General features: G+C 47.9%; 1 protein-coding gene across 5 annotated transcripts in view; it reads left to right on the plus strand.

Moving 5' to 3' along the window:
* Positions 1 to 19,310, plus strand: part of LOC144603089 (zinc-binding protein A33-like) — an 83,621-nt gene that overhangs the window by 13,268 nt on the left and 51,043 nt on the right. For 3 of the 5 annotated variants that reach the window (XM_078416228.1, XM_078416226.1, XM_078416227.1), the window contains 4 exons: positions 1,239 to 1,472; positions 2,668 to 2,690; positions 2,788 to 2,906; positions 3,625 to 7,129. In XM_078416228.1, coding sequence (XP_078272354.1) covers positions 1,239 to 1,472; positions 2,668 to 2,690; positions 2,788 to 2,906; positions 3,625 to 4,136 — 888 coding nt within the window. In that variant the 3' untranslated portion in view covers positions 4,137 to 7,129. The other 2 variants (XM_078416229.1, XM_078416225.1) reach the window with 2 other exon arrangements.

Below are 19,310 nucleotides of genomic sequence, written 5' to 3' on the forward strand. Positions count from 1 at the left end.
TCGTTTGCAGCCGCAGAAACACTTATCTATTCCCCTTACAATTGAATCCCCTATTACTATAGCCCTTCCACTCTTTTTCCTCCCCTCCTTTGCCACAGAGCCACCCACGGTGCCATGAACTTGGCTGCTGCTGCCTTCCCCTGGTGAGCCATCTCCCCCAACATTATCCAAAATGGCATATCTGTTTAGGAGGGAGATGACCGCAGGGGACTCCTGCACCACCTGCCTACTGCTACGCTGGCTAGTGGCCACCTGTTCCCTTTCTGTCCGCTTAACTTTTACCTGCGGTGTGGTCAACTCACTGTACCTGCTATTCACGACCTTCTCAGCATCGTGGATGCTCCAGTATGAGTCCAACCGCAGCTCCAACCGTTAAAAGCGGTCTGCCAGGAGCTGCAGCTGGACACACTTCCTGCACACGTAGTCATTAGGGACACCAACAATATCCCTGATCTCCCACATGTTGCAGGATGAGCATTCCACGGGGCCAATCTCACCTGATATGTCTTACCCCCAAATTAAATCAAATCCCTCTTAATCCTTTAAACTGTACCTTTACTAAAAAGCACTGAACCCTTAACTCACTGAACCCTGAACTCAATGAACCCTGAACTCACTGAACCCTTAACTCACTGAACCCTTAACTAAAAGTACGAACAAAAAGCAGAAATACAACCCCGGGGTTACGCCCAATCTGCTGCTTCCTCTAGTCCGCTTCCACCAATCAGCGGCTTCCTCCAGACCACTTCTTTTGAAGTGTGTGGGAACGTTTTTAAGCCGCTCCAACTGCTCCTGGGCCTCTGTGAAAACAAAGCCCCGCGCTCGGTTTTTAAACCTACTGCCCCGACGCTGCTCCAACCGCTCCTGGGCCTCTGAATGAATGGCGGTGCAGGCTTGAAGGGCCAAATGGCCTACTCCTGCACCTATTTTTTATGTTTCTATTACAAATACGGCCTTACCAGCGCCTTAAGGAGCCTCAACATTACATCCCTGTTTTTGTATACAAGCCCTCTTGAAATAAATGCTGGCACTGAGTTTGCTTTCCTTACTATTGATTCGACTTTCAGATTAACTTTTTAGGAATCCAACACCAGCACTCCCAAGTCCCTTTGCACCTCCGTTTTCTGGATTCTCACCCCATCTGGAAAATAACCTATGCTTTATTCCTACGCCAAAAATGCACAACTCCACACTTTGAGATATTGAGGAAATATTGATCTTCACCTTTCATTTCACAGGAACAGTCACACAACCTTCAGTCTAAGATCACATCCCAGTTTGCTGAACTGCACCAGATTCTCACTGAGAAAGAGCAGCGTGTACTGGCAGATATCCAGGAGGAAGAGAAGAAGATTCTAAATGTAATGGAGAAAAATCTTCAAGAAATTGAGGAGAATTTAAATTCCATTCAGGAAGAACTCTTTAAGTTGCAGCAACAGATGGATCAAAAGGACAGTGTGGTGTTTCTGAAGGTGAGGGGTTACACTACAGTCTGGCGAAGTGAAAGTGCAGTCATAAAATGGTGGGTGACATTTCTGAAATGAATGCTGTATTTACCAGTAATTCAGAACTGGGTAAATGTTTCACGTGTTCCAATTGTTGTTGTTCCCAAACTAATTGGCCTCCCACATAATCTATGGGATCTCAGGACTGCCTGGCCAGAATGTAGAGAGGTGTTTGTATTCTGTGGAGTTCAGAACTACGACGGGTGATCCTAATCTGATCCCAAGGGCCAAGAATGGACAGAGGGCAGTAAATCTCTGGGACTCTCCAACCCAGACACTCTGAGAGGTTTAACCTGTTAGACGTATTTATACCAGAGGAAGATCCATTTTTGAAAATTTGGGGAACTGAAATGAAAGGGAATGGGACAAAGCGGAGGAGTTCAGTCCTGGGGTAGATCAGCCATGACCACATTGTGGGGATTAACACTGAAATCTAGAGCGTGGCGCACACAGCAGATTGATCATCTACATCTAGTTCCCATCAGCAGTGGGCGGTCACCTTGGGGGAATTTGCTCCGTTTGTTTTACCCACCTTTGTTCACCATAGAATTGCATCCCATTCTACATCATAGACAGGCCATTCGGCCCATCCTATCCAGTCAAGATTTCAGCTCCTCCCATCTACTCACCACACCTGGCAACAATACCCCGAATTCCAGGAATGCTCACGTGTTTATCCCGCTCACCCTTAAATTTATCTCTGCTGTTGGCTTCAGTCCCTCCAATCCAAGTGAGGTCCATGTTCTCATGACTGCATTCCTTTCAGTATTTGTTGAAGACCATGTTACATTTCAGCTTTGATTTTTGCTCTCCCATCGATTAGAGATATTATTTCATCCTCGCCCATTTAAATCCACCGATAAACTTAAATCCTATCTCATCATTCCTGACATCTTCTCCAGATAAACTCCCACGACCTGCCCAGTCTTTGCATTGAGTTCCATCCTCTCAGTTATAGCATCATTCTCATGAACATTCCTTGTGCTTTTCCCCATCGTTCTACGTCTCGACGGCAATATCCACTTTCTATCTGCATGACAGCGGCGATAAGAGTTGGGAAATGGGAATTATCAGAGGGTTGTAGAAATGTGGAGAAATTCCCACTGTCGGGATGAGGACGGTCCATCTCAGTCAATTGAGATTTGTGTTTTATTTCTTTCAGGAGGAAGCTGGTCGCAAGCGAAGGTAGGACATGCTCTTGACGGAAACATTGTAAGGTTTTGTTAAACAGTCCAATATATTTCTAACACTCAGTTTATAACCAACTGTTAAATATTTGCAGAGTTGGTGATGAAGCCAAACCACAGTCGGTGGTAGATGGTAACTTGCTGATTGAAAAGTTTGAAACGCCTTTTTTGTACAACACGGTATTGGCAGAAACATCTGATGCCATCAAGCAAGGTAAAGCTTATACATTTTCCATTGTTCTTGTTTCTGACATCTTTAAGTAATGTGCAGATGCAAGCATTAATGGTATTTTGGACTGAAGGGAAATTGAAGATTTGATCTTCCACCAAACACAGCTGCAGAAAAGCATCACAGAGTCAGAGAGCTGTGTCACACAGAAACAGGCCCTTTGACTCGACATGACCATGCCAACCAAGTTGCCCAACTGAGCTTGTCCCACTTGCCTGAATCTGACACATATTCTTCCAAGTCTTTCTGATCCACGTATCCACCCAACTGTCTGTAAAACTTAATCATTGTACCTCCCTCCACCATTTCCTCTGTCAGTTTTGTTCCGTACATACACAACGCATTGACTGAAAAAGCTGCTACCTTTTACTGTTTCCACTCTCACCTTGAACTGATGCACTCTAGGTTTAGACTCTCCTTCCTTGGCTAAAATACTGTGGCTATTCACCTCATCTGTGCACCTTATATAGATCTGATACACAACTCTTAAAGCACCCTGATGGGCTCCAAAGACAAATGTCCCTGCCTGTCCAACGTCTCCCTTCAGACCTGATGAAATTGTCGTAAATCCTTTTGCACCCTCTCCAATTTACAAACAACCTCCGCCTGAGGCCGAGCGGCCTCTCCCCTGGTCCCGGGGCCGCGCTGCCCGAGTCTCCCCCCGACCCCCGGGGACTCTCTGATTCTCTGCTTCTCCCCCCAGTCTCCATCACCCTGGATGTGGAAACAGCGGGACCGGAGCTCGAGGTGTCTGAGGATCGGAAGAGGGTGAAATGGACCGAGACCCGGAGGAGTCTCCCTGACACCGGGAAGAGGTTTACAGACAGTGATTGTGTGCTGGGATCAGAGGGATTCACATCGGGGAGACATTACTGGGAGGTGGAGGTGGCGGGGAGTGAGGCCTGGGGTCTGGGAGTCGCCGCAGAGTCTGTGGAGAGGAAGGGATGTGTCACACTGACCCCGGAGACTGGAGTCTGGAGCATCAGTTGGTGTGATGACGAGTTTGTTGCAGATACCGACCCTCCATCCCGTCTCCCCGCCCGTCCCATCCCCGGGAGGGTGGGAGTTTATCTCAGTTACGAATCCGGGACAGTTTCATTTTACGACGCGGACACCAAGTCCCATCTCCACACCTTCACTGGGAATAAATTCACGGAGAAAATGTATCCTTTCTTCGAGACTTATTGGGATGAAGACACCTGGCTGAGAATCTGATCCGGTTCCGCTCCGGGTGTCCGCTCCGGCGTCAGGAGCGGGGCTCAGGGGCTGAGGGGCAGAAACCCGGTGGACAACAGGTCGGCGCTGAACGGCTCCCATTTAATCCCCAAATTCCTCGTGGTAAAAACCCCAGTGAGCGCGGAAATAAATCCAGGGGGAATGTAAATGTGGGAAGAGAGAAATAAACAGCAAGTGGAATCAGAGCTGTCGATCCGTTCATTTCAACGCGTTAACCGCGTCATCTCTTGGTCCCGCCACTAGATGGCAGCAACGCCACGCTGTAACTTTGAGAATTCACTTTGACAATTGCAGAAACAGCGGGAATCTGATTTAATAAGTGACTTTTGTCACCTGTTACCACACCTGCGGCCGAAACCACATGCATGGCTTAAAATGTGGAATAAAAGCAGAAATTGCCCAAAATACTCAGCAGGTCAGGCAAGGTGAAACAGACTTTACATTTCAGGTCTAATACCGACGACGAATGGTGTTTCCATTTGGATTTTCAGGATCTGTGTTTTTTTCAACTTTATCCAGTTGATTGGGTGATTGGAATGTGTGACTGAGCATAAACTGCCAACAAAAAACAGAAAACATTGTCGGCATTCAGCAGGTTGGGTAGTATACTATGGGCACAGCGCTGTGGAGTTTAAATATAGCACTATGGCCACAGCGCTATGGGTCACAGACTGTTCACGAAAATTCACGTTTACCAAGGGTGACCATCCCTGTGGGGTGCTGGGGGAATTAGATGCTGACGTTCAGATGAATTGTTAAACTCCAGTGACATCCGCACCATTGGATTAACTTAGTTTCGTATAGTTTAGTTCATTTCAGAGGTGCAGCTCGGAAACAGGCCCTTCAGCCCACCTAGTCCATGGCAAACCATCAACACTATGACCATTACCATCAACACTATCATACACACTCAGGGGACGTTTTAGAATTCGTAACGGAACCAATTAACCTACCAATCTGCACGTCTTTGAAATGTGGATGGAAACCAGATCACCTGGAGGAAACCCATGTGGTCACACGGAGAACGTACAAACTCTGTGCAGACAGCACCCGTAGTCAGGATTGAACCCTGACGCTGTATATCTAAAATTTAAAAGACACTTGGACAGGAACATGGATAGGAAAGGTTTAGAGGGTCGTGGGCCAAATGTGGGGCAGGTAGGACTAGTATAGACGGGGCATGTTGGTTGAGATGGGCTGTTGGGACTGTTTCCACACTGTATGACTTAATTGGTGCATCAGGCTTGACTTGGTGTAAGGAATATTTGAATAATTGATTAGGCAGCATCACCGGAGAACCTCAATAGGTGACATTTCAGATTGAGTCTGAAACATCGCCTATCCGTGTTCTCCAGAGATGCTGCCTGATGAGCGCTTGACTGCACTGGGCCTGTGCTCGCTGGAGTTTAGAAGAATGCGGGGGGACCTCATCAAAACATTCTATATAATGAAAGGCTTGGATAGAGTGGAGATGATGTTTCCACCAGTGGGAGAGTCTAGGTCTAGAGGTCATAGCCTCAGAATTAGAGAATGTTCTTTTGGGAAGGAGATGAGGAGGATTTTAATTTTGCCAGAGGGTAGTGAGTCTGTGGAATTCTTTGCCATCAGTGGATGTTTTTACAGCAGAAATAGATAGATTCTTGATTATTTTGGATATCAGAGGTTATGGGGAGAAGGCAGGAGAATGGGGTTAGGAGGGAGAGAGAGATCAGCCATGATTGAATGGTGGAGTAGACAATGGGCCGAATGGTGGCGCAGCGGTAGAGTTGCTGCCTTACAGCGAATGCAGCGCCGGAGACTCAGGTTTGATCCTGACTACGGGTGCTGTACTGTACGGAGTTTGTATGTTCTCCCAGTTACCTGCATGGGTTTTCTCCGAGATCTTCGGTTTCCTCCCACACTCCAAAGACGTACGGGTTTGTAGGTTAATTGGCTGGGCAAATGTAAAAATTGTCCCTAGTGGGTATAAGAATTGTGTTAATGTGCGGGGATCACTGGGCGGCGCGGAGCCGGTGGGCCGAAGGGCCTGTTTCTGCGCTGTATCTCTAAATGTCCCAATTCTGCTCCTATCACTTGTGACCCGCTGAGTTACTCCAGCACTTTGTGTCCTTTTGAACATAATATTCTCGAGTGCAGCCTCACCAATGAGTTGGACAAAGTGAGTGCTGTGGTCTTTGCAGATGGGACACTGAAACATGTGAAGCTCCCACTGTCAGTCCATGCGTAGGTTGGGTGACCAAGTTAAGGGCTCCCAGGAGAATTTTTAATGAATGAACACGTTTAAACACGGCTGTTTGTCTATCCCTTTTCACTGAACAGAATGATTTAGAAATAAACACAACTGTTTTGTTGAATGGCACTGTGGATAACTTCCTGGAACTTCACTTCTGCAACTTATGTTCATCCCCATGACCAAAGCTTCAAAGAGTTGCCAATCTTTGAGGCGGGGATGAGACTGGGGGAACGGGGGCCATTGTCACGTGCGGATGGCAGGACAATGGGAGCGCCCTGAGTTACGTCACTCTGCTGTCACGTGCCGTGGGTGTGTGGTCGGATGAGCCTGTTGTCACGTGCCGGAGGGGAAGGGGGTGTGGACGGAGATATCTTGAAAAACTCAGTCTGGCAACCCCAGATTTTAAAGAACTAGACGATATATCAAAACTAAGAATAATCCTTGGCGAAGGAAATACGGCACATCTTGGCGCACAATACGTAACAGCATGCCACAACCTGAGAGACAGTGAATGACCAACATGTACACATACACTCATACATAAATTGACACTAAGGAAATTAATATCAAGCTACTAAACTTGCCACCTTGCTGTACTGTTTACAACTGCAAGAACGAGTAGCAATCGATAAAAGTCTATAAATGTATTGCGTGAATATATATATATGTACATGTACGGGGCCATATACTTGTCTTTATAATTCATGCATTTTAAATATGTATGATGCAATGTTCTATACTTTGGCAATATAATGATGTATCTTATCATGCCAATAAAGTCTTTTAAATTGAAATTGACAACTGCCGGGGGCGGGTTGAATGGAGATCTGGTGTCACGTGTCGGGGCGGGTGAAATGGGGGCGGGTGAAATGGGGTCCGGTGTCACGTGTCAAGCCGGTTGCATGGGGTTTGTTCTCACGTGTCGGGTCAATGGGGTCTGATGTCACGTGTCGGGGGAAAGGGAATGGGGTCTGCTGTCACGTGTCGGGGGCGGGTGAAATGGGGGGCGGGGATTGGGAGTAGGTGTCACGTATCGGTGCGGGAGAATGAAGATCTGGTGTCACGTGTCGGGGGCGTTTGAATGAGGTCTAGTGTCACGTGTCCGGGGCGGGTGAATGGCGACCTTGTGTCACGTCTCGGGGGCGGAATAGCGGCGCCGGCTGGTGACGTGAAGTTGGGCGCGAAGGCGGGCGGCCGCCGGAGCAGAGGGGGTGAGTAACCATGGCGACCGGAGATGGGGGGGAGAGGGGGGCAACGGCGGGGCCCGTCTCCATGGAGGCGCGGCCTGGTCCCAACCTGGAGAGGGAAGAGGGAGGAAAAAGGGGAAGGGCGGGTTATGGGGAGGGAGGGAGGGAGGGAGGTGTTTGGGGAGGAGAAGTGAAGGGGAAAGGGGTGAGGTGAGGGGTGAGAGGCGAAGGGAAAGGGGACGGAGCGGATGGGGAAGTGAAGGGAAGGGAAGGGGGGGGGCTGAGGGGCGGGGAGGGAGGAGGGAGGAGGGGTGGGGGAAGAGAGGTGAGAAAGGAGGGCATGCAGAAGAGGAGAGGTTGAGGGGAGGGGGACAAGATGGGATACATAGATAAATAGACAATAGGTGCAGGAGGAGGCCATTCGGCCCTTCGAGCCAGGACCGCCATTCAATGTGGTCATGGCTGATCATTCTCAATCAGTGCCCTGTTCCTGCCTTCTCCCCATATCCCTTGGTTCTATGAGCCCCTAGAGCTCTATCTAACTCTCTCTTGAATATATCCAGTGAATCCACAGATTCACAACTCTCTGGGTGAAAAGTTTTTCGTCATCTCAGTTCTAAATGGCCGACCCCTTATTCTTAAACTGTGTGTGACCCCTGGTTCTGGACTCCCCCAACACCGGGAACATGTTTTAGAAGGATGAGGGGGGATCTTATTGAAACATATAAGATAATTAGGGGATTGGACACATTAGAGGCAGATAACATGTTCCCAATGTTGGGGGAGTCCAGAACAAGGGGCCACAGTTTGAGAATAAGGGGTAGGCCATTTAGAACGGAGATGAGGAAGAACTTTTTCAGTCAGAGGGTGGTGAAGGTGTGGAATTCTCTGCCTCAGAAGGCAGTGGAGGCCAGTTCGTTGGATGCTTTCAAGAGAGAGCTGGATAGAGCTCTTAAGGATAGCGGAGTGAGGGGGTATGGGGAGAAGGCAGGAACGGGGTACTGATTGAGAGTGATCAGCCATGATCGCATTGAATGGCCTACTCCTGCACCTATTGTCTATTGTCTATTGTCTATTGTTTCCTGCATCTAGCGTGTCTAATCCCTTCATAATTTTATGTGTTTCTATAAGATCCCCGCTCATCCTTCTAAATCCCAGTGAATACAAGCCCTGCAGCTCCATTCTTTCATCATATGACAGTCCCGCCGTCCCTGGAATTAACCTTGTGAACCTGCGCTGCACTCCCTCAATAGGAAGACAGCTCGTTCCACGTATCTACCACCCTTTGTATTAAAAAAGTGACCCCTCATATTCCTGTGAAATCTTTCCCCCGTCTCACCTCAAACCTATGTCCTCTGGTTCTTGATTCCCCGACTCTGAGTAAAAGACTCTGTGCCTCTACCCTAGCTATTCACTTCAGGATCGTATACATCATCATAAGGTGACCCCTCATCCTCCTGCGCTCCAAGGAATAAAGTCCGAGCCTGTTCAACCTCTCCCTATTGCTCAGGCCCTCAAGTCCTGGCAACATCTTTGTAAAACTTCTCTGTAATCTTTCCAGTTTAACGACATGTATACATGAATGACACACAACATTCAACAAGAAGGACAGTGCGAAAAAGCGAGACTTTTATTCTGCAAATTCTGCAGGGGCATTGTAACTGTTCGTGCCAGCCCCAAACTGTGGTCCCAAATCGCCCCTTCCAGTTTTTAATCCTGTGATTTTTCTATTAACACAAGTTTGCTAGGAATGCAACTATTACATTACAGCTGGAATGTATATTTTAATTTAGTTTATTAATATAAACTGCAGATTCTGTTTCTAATATTGCAGCCTTTTCAATGACAATTTTAATGTTCTTTGAAATATTTTTGTGGGTTTTGTGAATTATTCATTGGATGCAAATGACACAAAACAGACATCTAAAGAGGGTTCTCGACCGAAAACATCACACATTCCTTCCATCCGGAGATGCCGCCTGTCCCGCTGAGTTACTCCAGCAATTTGTGTCTATGTTTGGTTTAAAGCAGCATTTGCAGTTCCTTCCTACCCACAAACAGACGATTAGGCCCAATCAAGCATTTCTGGTCTTCATGCTCCAGGCACGCTTCCTCCTCAGTTTAAAACTATCGGCATAACCCCCTTTTTTGCTTTTTCCCTCGGGTGGCACAGTGGCCTAGATGGTAGTGCCGCTGCTCCACGGCGCCAGATACCAGGGTTTCCATCCTGACCTCGGGTACTGTCCGTGTGGAGTTTGCACATTCTCCCTGTGACTGCATGGGTTTCCTCCAGGTGCTCCGGTTTCCTCCCATATCCCAAAGACGTGTGGGTTCGTAAATGGAGGGGTGAGGGAGAGAGGAATGGAGGGGTGAGGGAGAGGAGGAGAGAGAAATGGAAGGGTGAGGAGGTGAAGAAGAGGAGTCGAGGGAGAGGAGGGGAAGGAGAGGGATGAGGGAGAGGTGGAGAGGAAGAGGGGTGAGGAGGAGGAGAGGTGAAGGAGAGGAAGAGGAGGGGTATGGAGGAGAGGTGGAGGAGAGGAAGACGGGGGGGCTTGTGAGGAGGTGCTGCAGGGAGGGAGAGGATGAGAGGGAATGGTGGAGAGGGAGAGGAGGAGGGATGAAGGAGAGGAAGGGGATGGTTGAGGGGGGGGAGGAGCAAAAGGAGGAGGGTTGATATTCACTGCCCTCTGAGAGATGCAACCTCTACACACCGCGTGGGAGGCCGCTCTGGAATGTTGGATCTCATGGAATCCGGGGTGAACTAGCGGATGGAACACAACATTACCTGAAGGTCACAGACAGAGGATGTTGGTAGTGGGTTGTTTTTCAGACTGGAGACAGAGTCCACTGTTCCTTATTTATATACACGATTGGGTGTGTATGTAGGTTGCACGGTTAGTCAGTTTGCAGATGAAACAAAAATTGGTGACATTGTGGAGAGTGAAGAAGGTTACCTGAGAGTAAATGGGATCCCTGTGAACTGGGCCAATGGGCTCAGGAACGGCAGGTGGGATTTATTCATGTGAAGGTGAGCCGATGCAGGTTGCTGAGACAAACCAGGGCAGGACATACACAGTAAATGGGGAGCTTTATAGAATGGAGAGATGTCGGGGTGCAGGTACACAGTGCCATGGAAGATGCAACGGTGACAGGCAGGGAGTTGAAGAATGTGTTCGTTGCTCATTCTTTCAAACGTCAAGATATTAAAGACAGCGTTTGACACAATGAGGTTGTTGGCAAACTGGAGAGAGTGCAAGAAGATTTACGAGGACCCTATCGGGTCTGGAAGGGTTGTTTATCAGGAGAGTTTACGCAGGTGGGGACATTTGACGTGCCGTGGAGCTGCAGGGAGACCCTTTGCCTCACAGGGTTACAGACCAGATTTCAAACCTTACCTCTGTTGCAGTCTGTTCAGAGTTTGCATGTTTTCCCTGTGACCACGTGGGTTTCCTGCAGGTGCTGCGGGTTTCTCCCACCTCCAAAAGGCAAGCGGGTCTGTTGGTTAATTGGCTTCGGTAAATTGCCCTCAGTGTTGCAACATTTAGCACAGTGGCATCTGTTTATAATGTGCATTGGGACAGTGGGCTGTGGCTCAGATTGAACCACGACAAGACTATTGCATTGTTCTTCCTGTATTCTGTGCCAAATCATGCCGTGGAACTTGTGGAGGTGTTTATTGCTGCGGCTCCTCATCCCCCTCCTCCACCCTCTCCGCCGGGCCTATAGCGGCGGCCCCGACCCCGACCGGCAGCGGCTCCACAAGGAGCGGCGGCGGCCAGGGCCGTCTTAACGCATGGGCTTGATGGGCACTTGCCCGGGGGCCCACGAGCATAGGGGCCCCATGCTGATCTGTGAATGTTAAGTGACTTGCAATAAATAAATACTACTTTAAAAATGTAGGTTCAATAAGTGTTTTTTTCGCAACATTTTCGGTCACTAAGTGCTTCTCACAGCGATCTGTAAGTGCTTTTCGCAACAATGTAGCACCCTAAGTCCATCGCTAAGTGCTTTTCGGTAAGTGCTTTTCGCCGGCACGACAGGGGGGGGCTGGTAGGGAAAGGGGGGTGGGGGAGAGTAACGGTAGGGGCCCCAGTACACTGCTTTGCCCGGGGGCCCATAATGTTGTAAAAACGGCCCTGGCTGCGGCTGCGGAGAGAGGCGGCCATGGAGGCCCGGAGCGGAGGAGGAGAGAGAAATGGAGGGGTGAAGGAGAGGAGGAGAGGGAAATGGAGGGGTGAGGGAGAGGAGGAGAGGGAGTGGAGGAGAGGTGAAGGAGAGGAAGAAGGGGAGGAGGAGGAGAGGTGGAGAGGAAAAGGGGGGTGATGAGGAGGTGCAGGGAGAGAATGAGAGGGAGAGGAGGGTGAAAGGGAGAGGAGGAGGAGGAGAGGGCGAGGAGAAGGATGAGGGAGAGGAGGAGAGGTGAAGGAGAGGAAGAGGAGGGGTAAGGGAGAGGTGGAGCAAGAGGAGGAGGGGTGATTCGGAGGTGTCCTCTTTGTTCAGGAAACGGGGCTTCAACTCCACTCCACGTTGTTGTCCAGCCTCACTTACCCCCTCTGGCAGCTTGTTCCAGACACCCACGACCTTCTGTGTGAAAATGTTGTTCCTCAGGTTCCGATTAAATCTTGCACCTCTCACCACAAACCTGTGTCCTCGTTCTCGATTCCACTGTTCCGGGTAAAAGACTGTGCATTCACCCTGTCTATTCACCTCTTGATCTTATGCACTTCAGCCTCCTGCGCTCCAATTAATAAATCCTTCCCTGCCCAACCTCTCCCTTTCGCTCTGACCCTCAAATCCTGGCACCATCTTCGTGAATCTACTCTGCAGTTGTTTCCAACATTTTATCCTGCCTTACACTGTCCCAAGCGCTACTCTCCGCTTTCGTCTATATTCAGAACAGTTTAATGTGTAACTGACCCCTCCCTGTGTTAGAGAGCGGGGGAACCATCCATAGTTTCCGCAGGTGGATTTGTCCCCTTCCTTTAAAATGGTCGTAACGATGGTGACCCTCGGGTGCTCTGGCCGGCGCTCCTCTTCCCAGAGGAAGGCAGTCATTGATGGTGAAACTCACCAGCGCCTTCAGTGCACCTGCACAACCTTTGGCCGTCTGAGGAGAAGACTGTTTGAAGATCAGGACACAATTCGCAAGTCCTCAATCATTTTGTCACACACCTTCTGTCTTCTCATCTCTGGCCTTTGTCCAACCATCTGCCTATCAACGGCAAAACCCGCCTCTCGCAGTGTAATCAGTGTTTTGGGGGAACAGTGTGTGTGATAATGCCATTAAAATGCAGAATATATCTCATCTATCAATTCACAGATTTTAGTTATTTTTCTTTTTAAATGTTTCTGCAGGTTTCTGCTACTAAAATATGGACGTGACCTACTACGGTTTCAAGGGCCGAGTGGTCTATCTTGCCCCTCTAGTATCTTTGATCAGCAGCTGCGCGAAAGGGAATGTGTTTTGAACCAGGAAGAGGTGGAGTTAAAATGGCTTCGAAAGACCAGTTCGAGAGTTTAACCGAGGAGGCAGTTTGTCCCATCTGCCTGGATTTCTTCACCAATCCGGTGGCACTGGAGTGTGGGCATAACTTCTGCCGCTCCTGTATCACACAGAGTTGGGACAGGGAGGGGAGAAACTCCTGCCCGGAATGTAGAGAGGTGTTTACAGACCGCACCCTCAGGGTGAGTCGGGCCTTGGCGAGACTGGCTGAGAAAGCTCGAACACTGAGCCTGAATCGGACAGAGAAGGAAAGTAAACTTCACTGCGAGGAACATCAGGAAGAACTGAAGCTGTTTTGTGAAACTGACAAGAAGCTGATCTGCCTGGTTTGTGCAGCTGGGCGGGAACACAAGTCTCACAGCTTCATGCCGGTTAAAGAAGCCGTTGAAAACCAGAAGGTAAAAGCAAACCGATTTTAATCACATCATTGTTTAATTCCGTTTTTATTGTCTAACGCTTTTATTCTCCGATTTTCAAACACAATCGCAGGGTCAGGTTAAAGCTTCCATCCAGTCTCTCACAAAAGATAAATCAGAGATCCAGCAAATGGAGCAACAACAGAAAGAGAAGATTTCTGGAGTTCTGGTGAGGCTTTTAAGTTTCGATTTCCTGATCTTGTGCAGGTTTGATCCCTGTGAATCGTGCAATAACAGGGCAGCGCAGTGACACAAGTAGTGATGCTGTCTCCTAGTTCTGGCAAGCCCACCGACTCGCACAGCTATCTGGACTACACTTCTTCCCACCCGGTCCCCTGCAAAAAGTCTATCCCCTACTCCCAATTCCTCCGTCTACGCCGCATCTGTGCCCGGGATGAGGTGTTTCAGACTAGGGCTTCCGAGATGTCCTCGTTTTTCAGAAAACGGGGCTTCCCCTCCTCCATTATAGATGAGGCTCTCACTAGGGTCTCTTCTACATCCCGCAGCTCCGCTCTTGCTCCCCATCCCCCCACTCGCAACAAGGACAGGATCCCCCTCGTTCTCACCTTCCACCCCACCAGCCAGCGGATCCAACATATCATCCACCAACATTTCCGTCACCTACAACAGGATCCCACCACTGGCCATATCTTCCCATCCCCTCCCCTCTCTGCATTCCGCAGAGACCATTCCCTCCGCAACTCCCTGGTCCACTCGTCCCTTCCTACCCAAACCACCCTAACCCCGGGCACTTTCCCTTGCAACCGCACGAGATGCAACACCTGTCCCTTTACCTCCCCCCTCAACTCCATCAAAGGACCCAAACATTCTTTCCAGGTGAGACAGAGGTTCACCTGCACCTCCTCCAACCTCATCTATTGCATCCGCTGCTCTAGATGTCAACTCATCTATATCGGCGAAACCAAGCGCAGGCTCGGCGATCGCTTCGCTGAACACCTGCGCTCGGTCCGCATTAACGCCACTGATCTCCCGGTGGCCCAGCACTTCAACTCCCCCTCCCATTCCCAGTCTGACCTCTCTGTCATGGGCCTCCTCCAGTGCCATAGTGAGGCCCGCCGGAAATTGGAGGAGCAGCACCTCATATTTCGCCTGGGCAGTTTGCGGCCCGGTGGTATGAACGTTGACTTCTCCAACTTCAGATAGCTCCTCTGTCCCTCCCTTCCCCTCCTCCTTCCCAGATCTCCCTCTATCTTCCTGTCTCCACCTATATCCTTCCTTTGTCCCACCCCCGACATCAGTCTGAAGAAGGGTCTCGACCCGAAACGTCACCCATTCCTTCTCTCCCGAGATGCTGCCTGACCTGCTGAGTTACTCCAGCATTTTGTGAATAAATCCTAGTTCTGGCGAGCGGGTTCGATCCTGACCTCGGGTGCTGCATAGAAAATATGTGCAGGAATAGGCCATTCGGTATGATCATGGCTGATTATCCAAATTCATTACCTCGTTCCTGCTTTTTCCCCATATACCTTGATTCAATTAGCCCTAACAGCTACATCTAACTCTTGAAAACATCCATTGAATTGGCCTCCATTGCCTTTTGAGGCAGAGAATTCCATAGATTCACAACTCTTTGTAAATTTCCCTCGTGTGGGACGAATAAAGGAATATATTATTATTATATCGGTCCTAAATAGAAAATAGAAAAAGAAGTGCAGGAGTAGGCCATTCGGCCCTTCGAGCCAGCACCACCATTCAATATGATCATGACCTATCCCTTATTCTTTAACTATAAACCCTGGTTCTGGACTCGCCCAACATCTGGAACATTTTTCCTGCATCTAGCCTCTCCAATCCCTAAAGAATTTTACATGTTTCTATAAGATCCCCTCTCATCCGTCGAAATTCCAGTGGATACAAGCCCAGTCGAACAATTCTTTCATTAGGTGTCAGTCCTGCCATCCCGGTAATTAACCTGATGAACCTACACTGCACTCCATCAATAGCAAGAATGTCCTTCCTTAATTTAGGAGACCAAAACTGCACACAATACTCCAGGTGTGGTCTCAACAGGACCCTGCACAACTGCAGTAGGACCCCCTTGCTCCTAAACTCAAATCCTCTCACAATGACGGCCAACATTGCCATTAGTTTTCTTCACTGCCTGCTTTATCTGCATGCTTACTTTCATTGACTGATGTACAAGGACACCCAGGTCTCATAGCACCTCCCCTTTTCCTAATCTGACACCATTCAGATAATAATCTGCCTTCTTGTTCTTGCCACAAAAGTGGATAACATCACATTTATCCACATTTTACTGCATCTGCCATGCATCTGCCCACTCACCCAACCTATCCAACTCACCCTGCAGCATCACAACATCCTCCTCGCAGCTCACACTGCCGCCCAGCTTTGTGGCATTCACAAATTTGGAGATATTACATTTAAATCCCTCGTCTAAATCGTTAAGATATATTGTAAATAACTGCGGTCCCAGCAATGAGCCTTGCGGCACCCCACTGGGGGGTGGTGGATGGATAAATGGGAATTAATGGACACGTGAGAAGGAATAGGCAGCTGGGAATTGTATTAGGGGTAGAGGATTGATGGGTTGTAAGATTACCCTCATGATATTTTAGAAGCATTTAGAAAAACGATTGAATTGCCAAAGCAAATCAAAATGCACAGGCCAAATGTCACCAGTAAAGACGCGAGGAACCATAATCAGTGACATGAAATATTAATCTTCACCTTTCATTTCACAGGAACAGTCACACAACCTTCAGTCCAAGATCACGTCCCAGTTTGCTGACCTGCACCAGATTCTCACTGAGAAAGAGCAGCGTGTACTGGCAGATGTCCGGGAGGAAGAGAAGAGGATTCTGAATAGAATGAAGAAAAGTCTAGGAGCGATCGAAGAGAATTTAAAATCTATTCAGGAGGAACTCTTTAAGTTGCAGCAGCAGATGGATCAAAAGGACAATGTGGTGTTTCTGAAGGTGAGGGGTGACACTACAGTCTGGCAAAGTGAAAGGGCACAGTCACAAAATGGTGGAGACATTTCAGAAAAAAGGCGCCCGGGCCTCTGGCGCGGAGTCCGGCCCTGTTGCTTAGAAGGGTAGGGAAAGGAAGAAGAGAGCGATAGTAATAGGGGACTCTATAGTGACGGGGTCAGATAGGCGATTCTGTGGACGCAGTCGGGAGACCCGGATGGTGGTTTGCCTCCCTAGTGCCGGTGTCTGGGATGTGTCTGAGCGTGTCCAGGATATCCTGAAAGGGGAGGGAGAGGAGCCAGAGGTCGTGGTACATATAGGTACCAACAATATAGGTAGGATAAGGGAAGAGGTCCTGAAAGGAACATTTAGGGGGCTAGGAAGGGAGTTAAAAAAAAGGACTTCCAAAACAATAATCTCAGGCTTACTGCCTGTGCCACGCGATAGTGAGAATAGGAATGGAGTGAGGTGGAGGATAAATACGTGGCTGAGGGACTGGTGCAGGGAGCAGGGATTCAAGTTTCTCGATCATTGGGACCTCTTCTGGGGGAAGTATGACCTGTACAAAAAGGACGGGTTGCATCTGAACCTGAGAGGAACCAATATCCTGGCGGGGAGATTTGCTAAGGTAATTGCAGAGACTTTAAACTAGTACGGTTGGGGGGAGGGACTCAAACACAGATAGCTAATAGGCAGTGTGTGAGGCAGGAGGCAGAAAAGGGAAACACTCAGACCCAATATGTAGGAGAGAAAGAAGGGAAAATAAATAAACTGAGAATAAGAAATGATGGGTCCCTTAAATGTGTATATTTTAATGCTAGGAGCATTGTAAGAAAGGTGGATGAGCTTAGAGCCTGGATTGACATCTGGAAGTATGATGTTGTGGCGATCAGTGAAACATGGTTGCAGGAGGGTTGCGATTGGCAATTAAATATTCCAGGATTTCATTGTTTCAGATGTGATGGAATCGGAGGGGCAAGAGGTGGGGGTGTTGCATTGCTTGTCAGGGAGGATATCACAGCAGTGCTTTGGCAGGACAGACTAGAAGGCTCGATTAGGGAGGCTGTTTGGGTGGAACTCAGAAATGAGAAAGGTTTAGCAACACTTATAGGGGTGTATTATAGACCGCCAAATAGGGAACGAGAATTGGAAGAGCAAATATGTAAGGAGATAGCAGATATTAGTGGTAAGCACAGTGATAGTGGGTGATTTCAATTTTCCGTACATAGACTGGGAATCACATTCTGTTAAAGGGCTGGATGGTTTGGAGTTTGTAAAATGTGTGCAGGATAGTTTTTTGCAGCAATACGTAGAGGTACCTACCAGAGAAGGGGCAGTGTTGGACCTCCTGTTGGGAAATGAGACGGGTCAGGTGACGGAGGTATGTGTTGAGGAGCACTTTGGGTCTAGTGATCACAATGCCATTAGTTTCAATATAATTATGGAGAAGGTCAAATCTGGACCAAGGGTTGAGATTTTGGATTGGAGAAAGGCTAATTTTGAGGAGATGAGAAAGGATTTAAAAGGAGTGAAATGGGACATTTTGTTTTATGAAAAGGATATAATAGAGAAATGGAGGATATTTAAAGGTGAAATTTTGAGAGTACAGAGTCTTTATGTCCCTGTTCGGTGGAAAGGAAAGAATAATAATTTGAAAGAGCCGTGGTTTTCCAGGGAAATTGGACACTTGGTTCGGAAAAAGAGGGAGATATACAATAAATATAAGCGGCAGGGAGTAAATGAGGTTCTTGAGGAATATAAAGAATGTAAAAGGAATCTTAAGAAGGAAATTAGAAAAGCGAAAAAAAGATATGACGTTGCTTTGGCAAGTAATGTAAAAGTAAACCCCAAGGGGTTCTACAGATATGTCAATAGTAAAAGGATAGCGAGGGATAAAATTGGTCCATTAAAGAGTCAGAGTGGACAGCTATGTGCTGAGCCGGAAGAAATGGGGGATATATTAAACAATTTCTTTTCTTCGGTATTCACCGAGGAGAAGGATATTGAATTATGTGAGGTAAGCGAAACAAGTAGAGCAGTGATGGAAATTATGAGGATTAAAGAAGAGGAGGTACGGACACTTTTGAAAAATATAAAAGTAGATAAGTCTCCAGGTCCTGATAGGATATTCCCTAGGACATTGAGGGAAGTTAGTGCAGAAATAGCAGGGGCTATGACGGAAATATTTCAAACGTCATTAGAAACGGGGATGGTGCCGGAAGATTGGCGCATTGCGCATGTTGTGCCTTTGTTTAAAAAAGGTTCTAAAAGTAAACCTAGCAATTATAGACCTGTTAGTTTGACCTCTGGTGGGAAAATTAATGGAAAAGATACTTAGGGACAATATATATAATTATATGGATAAACAAGGCCTGATTAGAAACAGTCAACATGGATTTGTGCCTGGAAGGTCATGTTTGACTAATCTTCTTGAATTTTTTGAAGAGGTTACCAGGGAAATTGATAGGGGCAAGGCTGTGGATGTTGTCTATATGGACTTTAGTAAGGCATTTGACAAGGTTCCACATGGTAGGTTGATTAAGAAGGTTAAATCGTTGGGTATTAATAGTGAGGTTGCAAGATGGATTCAACAATGGCTGAATGGGAGATACCAGAGGGTAATGGTTGACAACTGTATGTCAGGTTGGAGGCCAGTGTCTAGTGGAGTACCCCAAGGAGCTGTGTTGGGTCCACTGTTGTTTGTCATTTACATTAATGATCTGGATGATGGTGTGGCAAATTGGATTAGTAAATATGCAGATGATACTAAGATAGGTGGTGTAGTTAATAATGAAGTAGAGCTTCAAAGTCTACAGAGAGACTTGGGCCTTTTGGAAGGGTGGGCTGAAAGATGGCAGAT

Source organism: Rhinoraja longicauda, chromosome 19 (genome assembly GCF_053455715.1).
Source record: "Rhinoraja longicauda isolate Sanriku21f chromosome 19, sRhiLon1.1, whole genome shotgun sequence".
Lineage (NCBI taxonomy): Eukaryota > Metazoa > Chordata > Chondrichthyes > Rajiformes > Arhynchobatidae > Rhinoraja > Rhinoraja longicauda.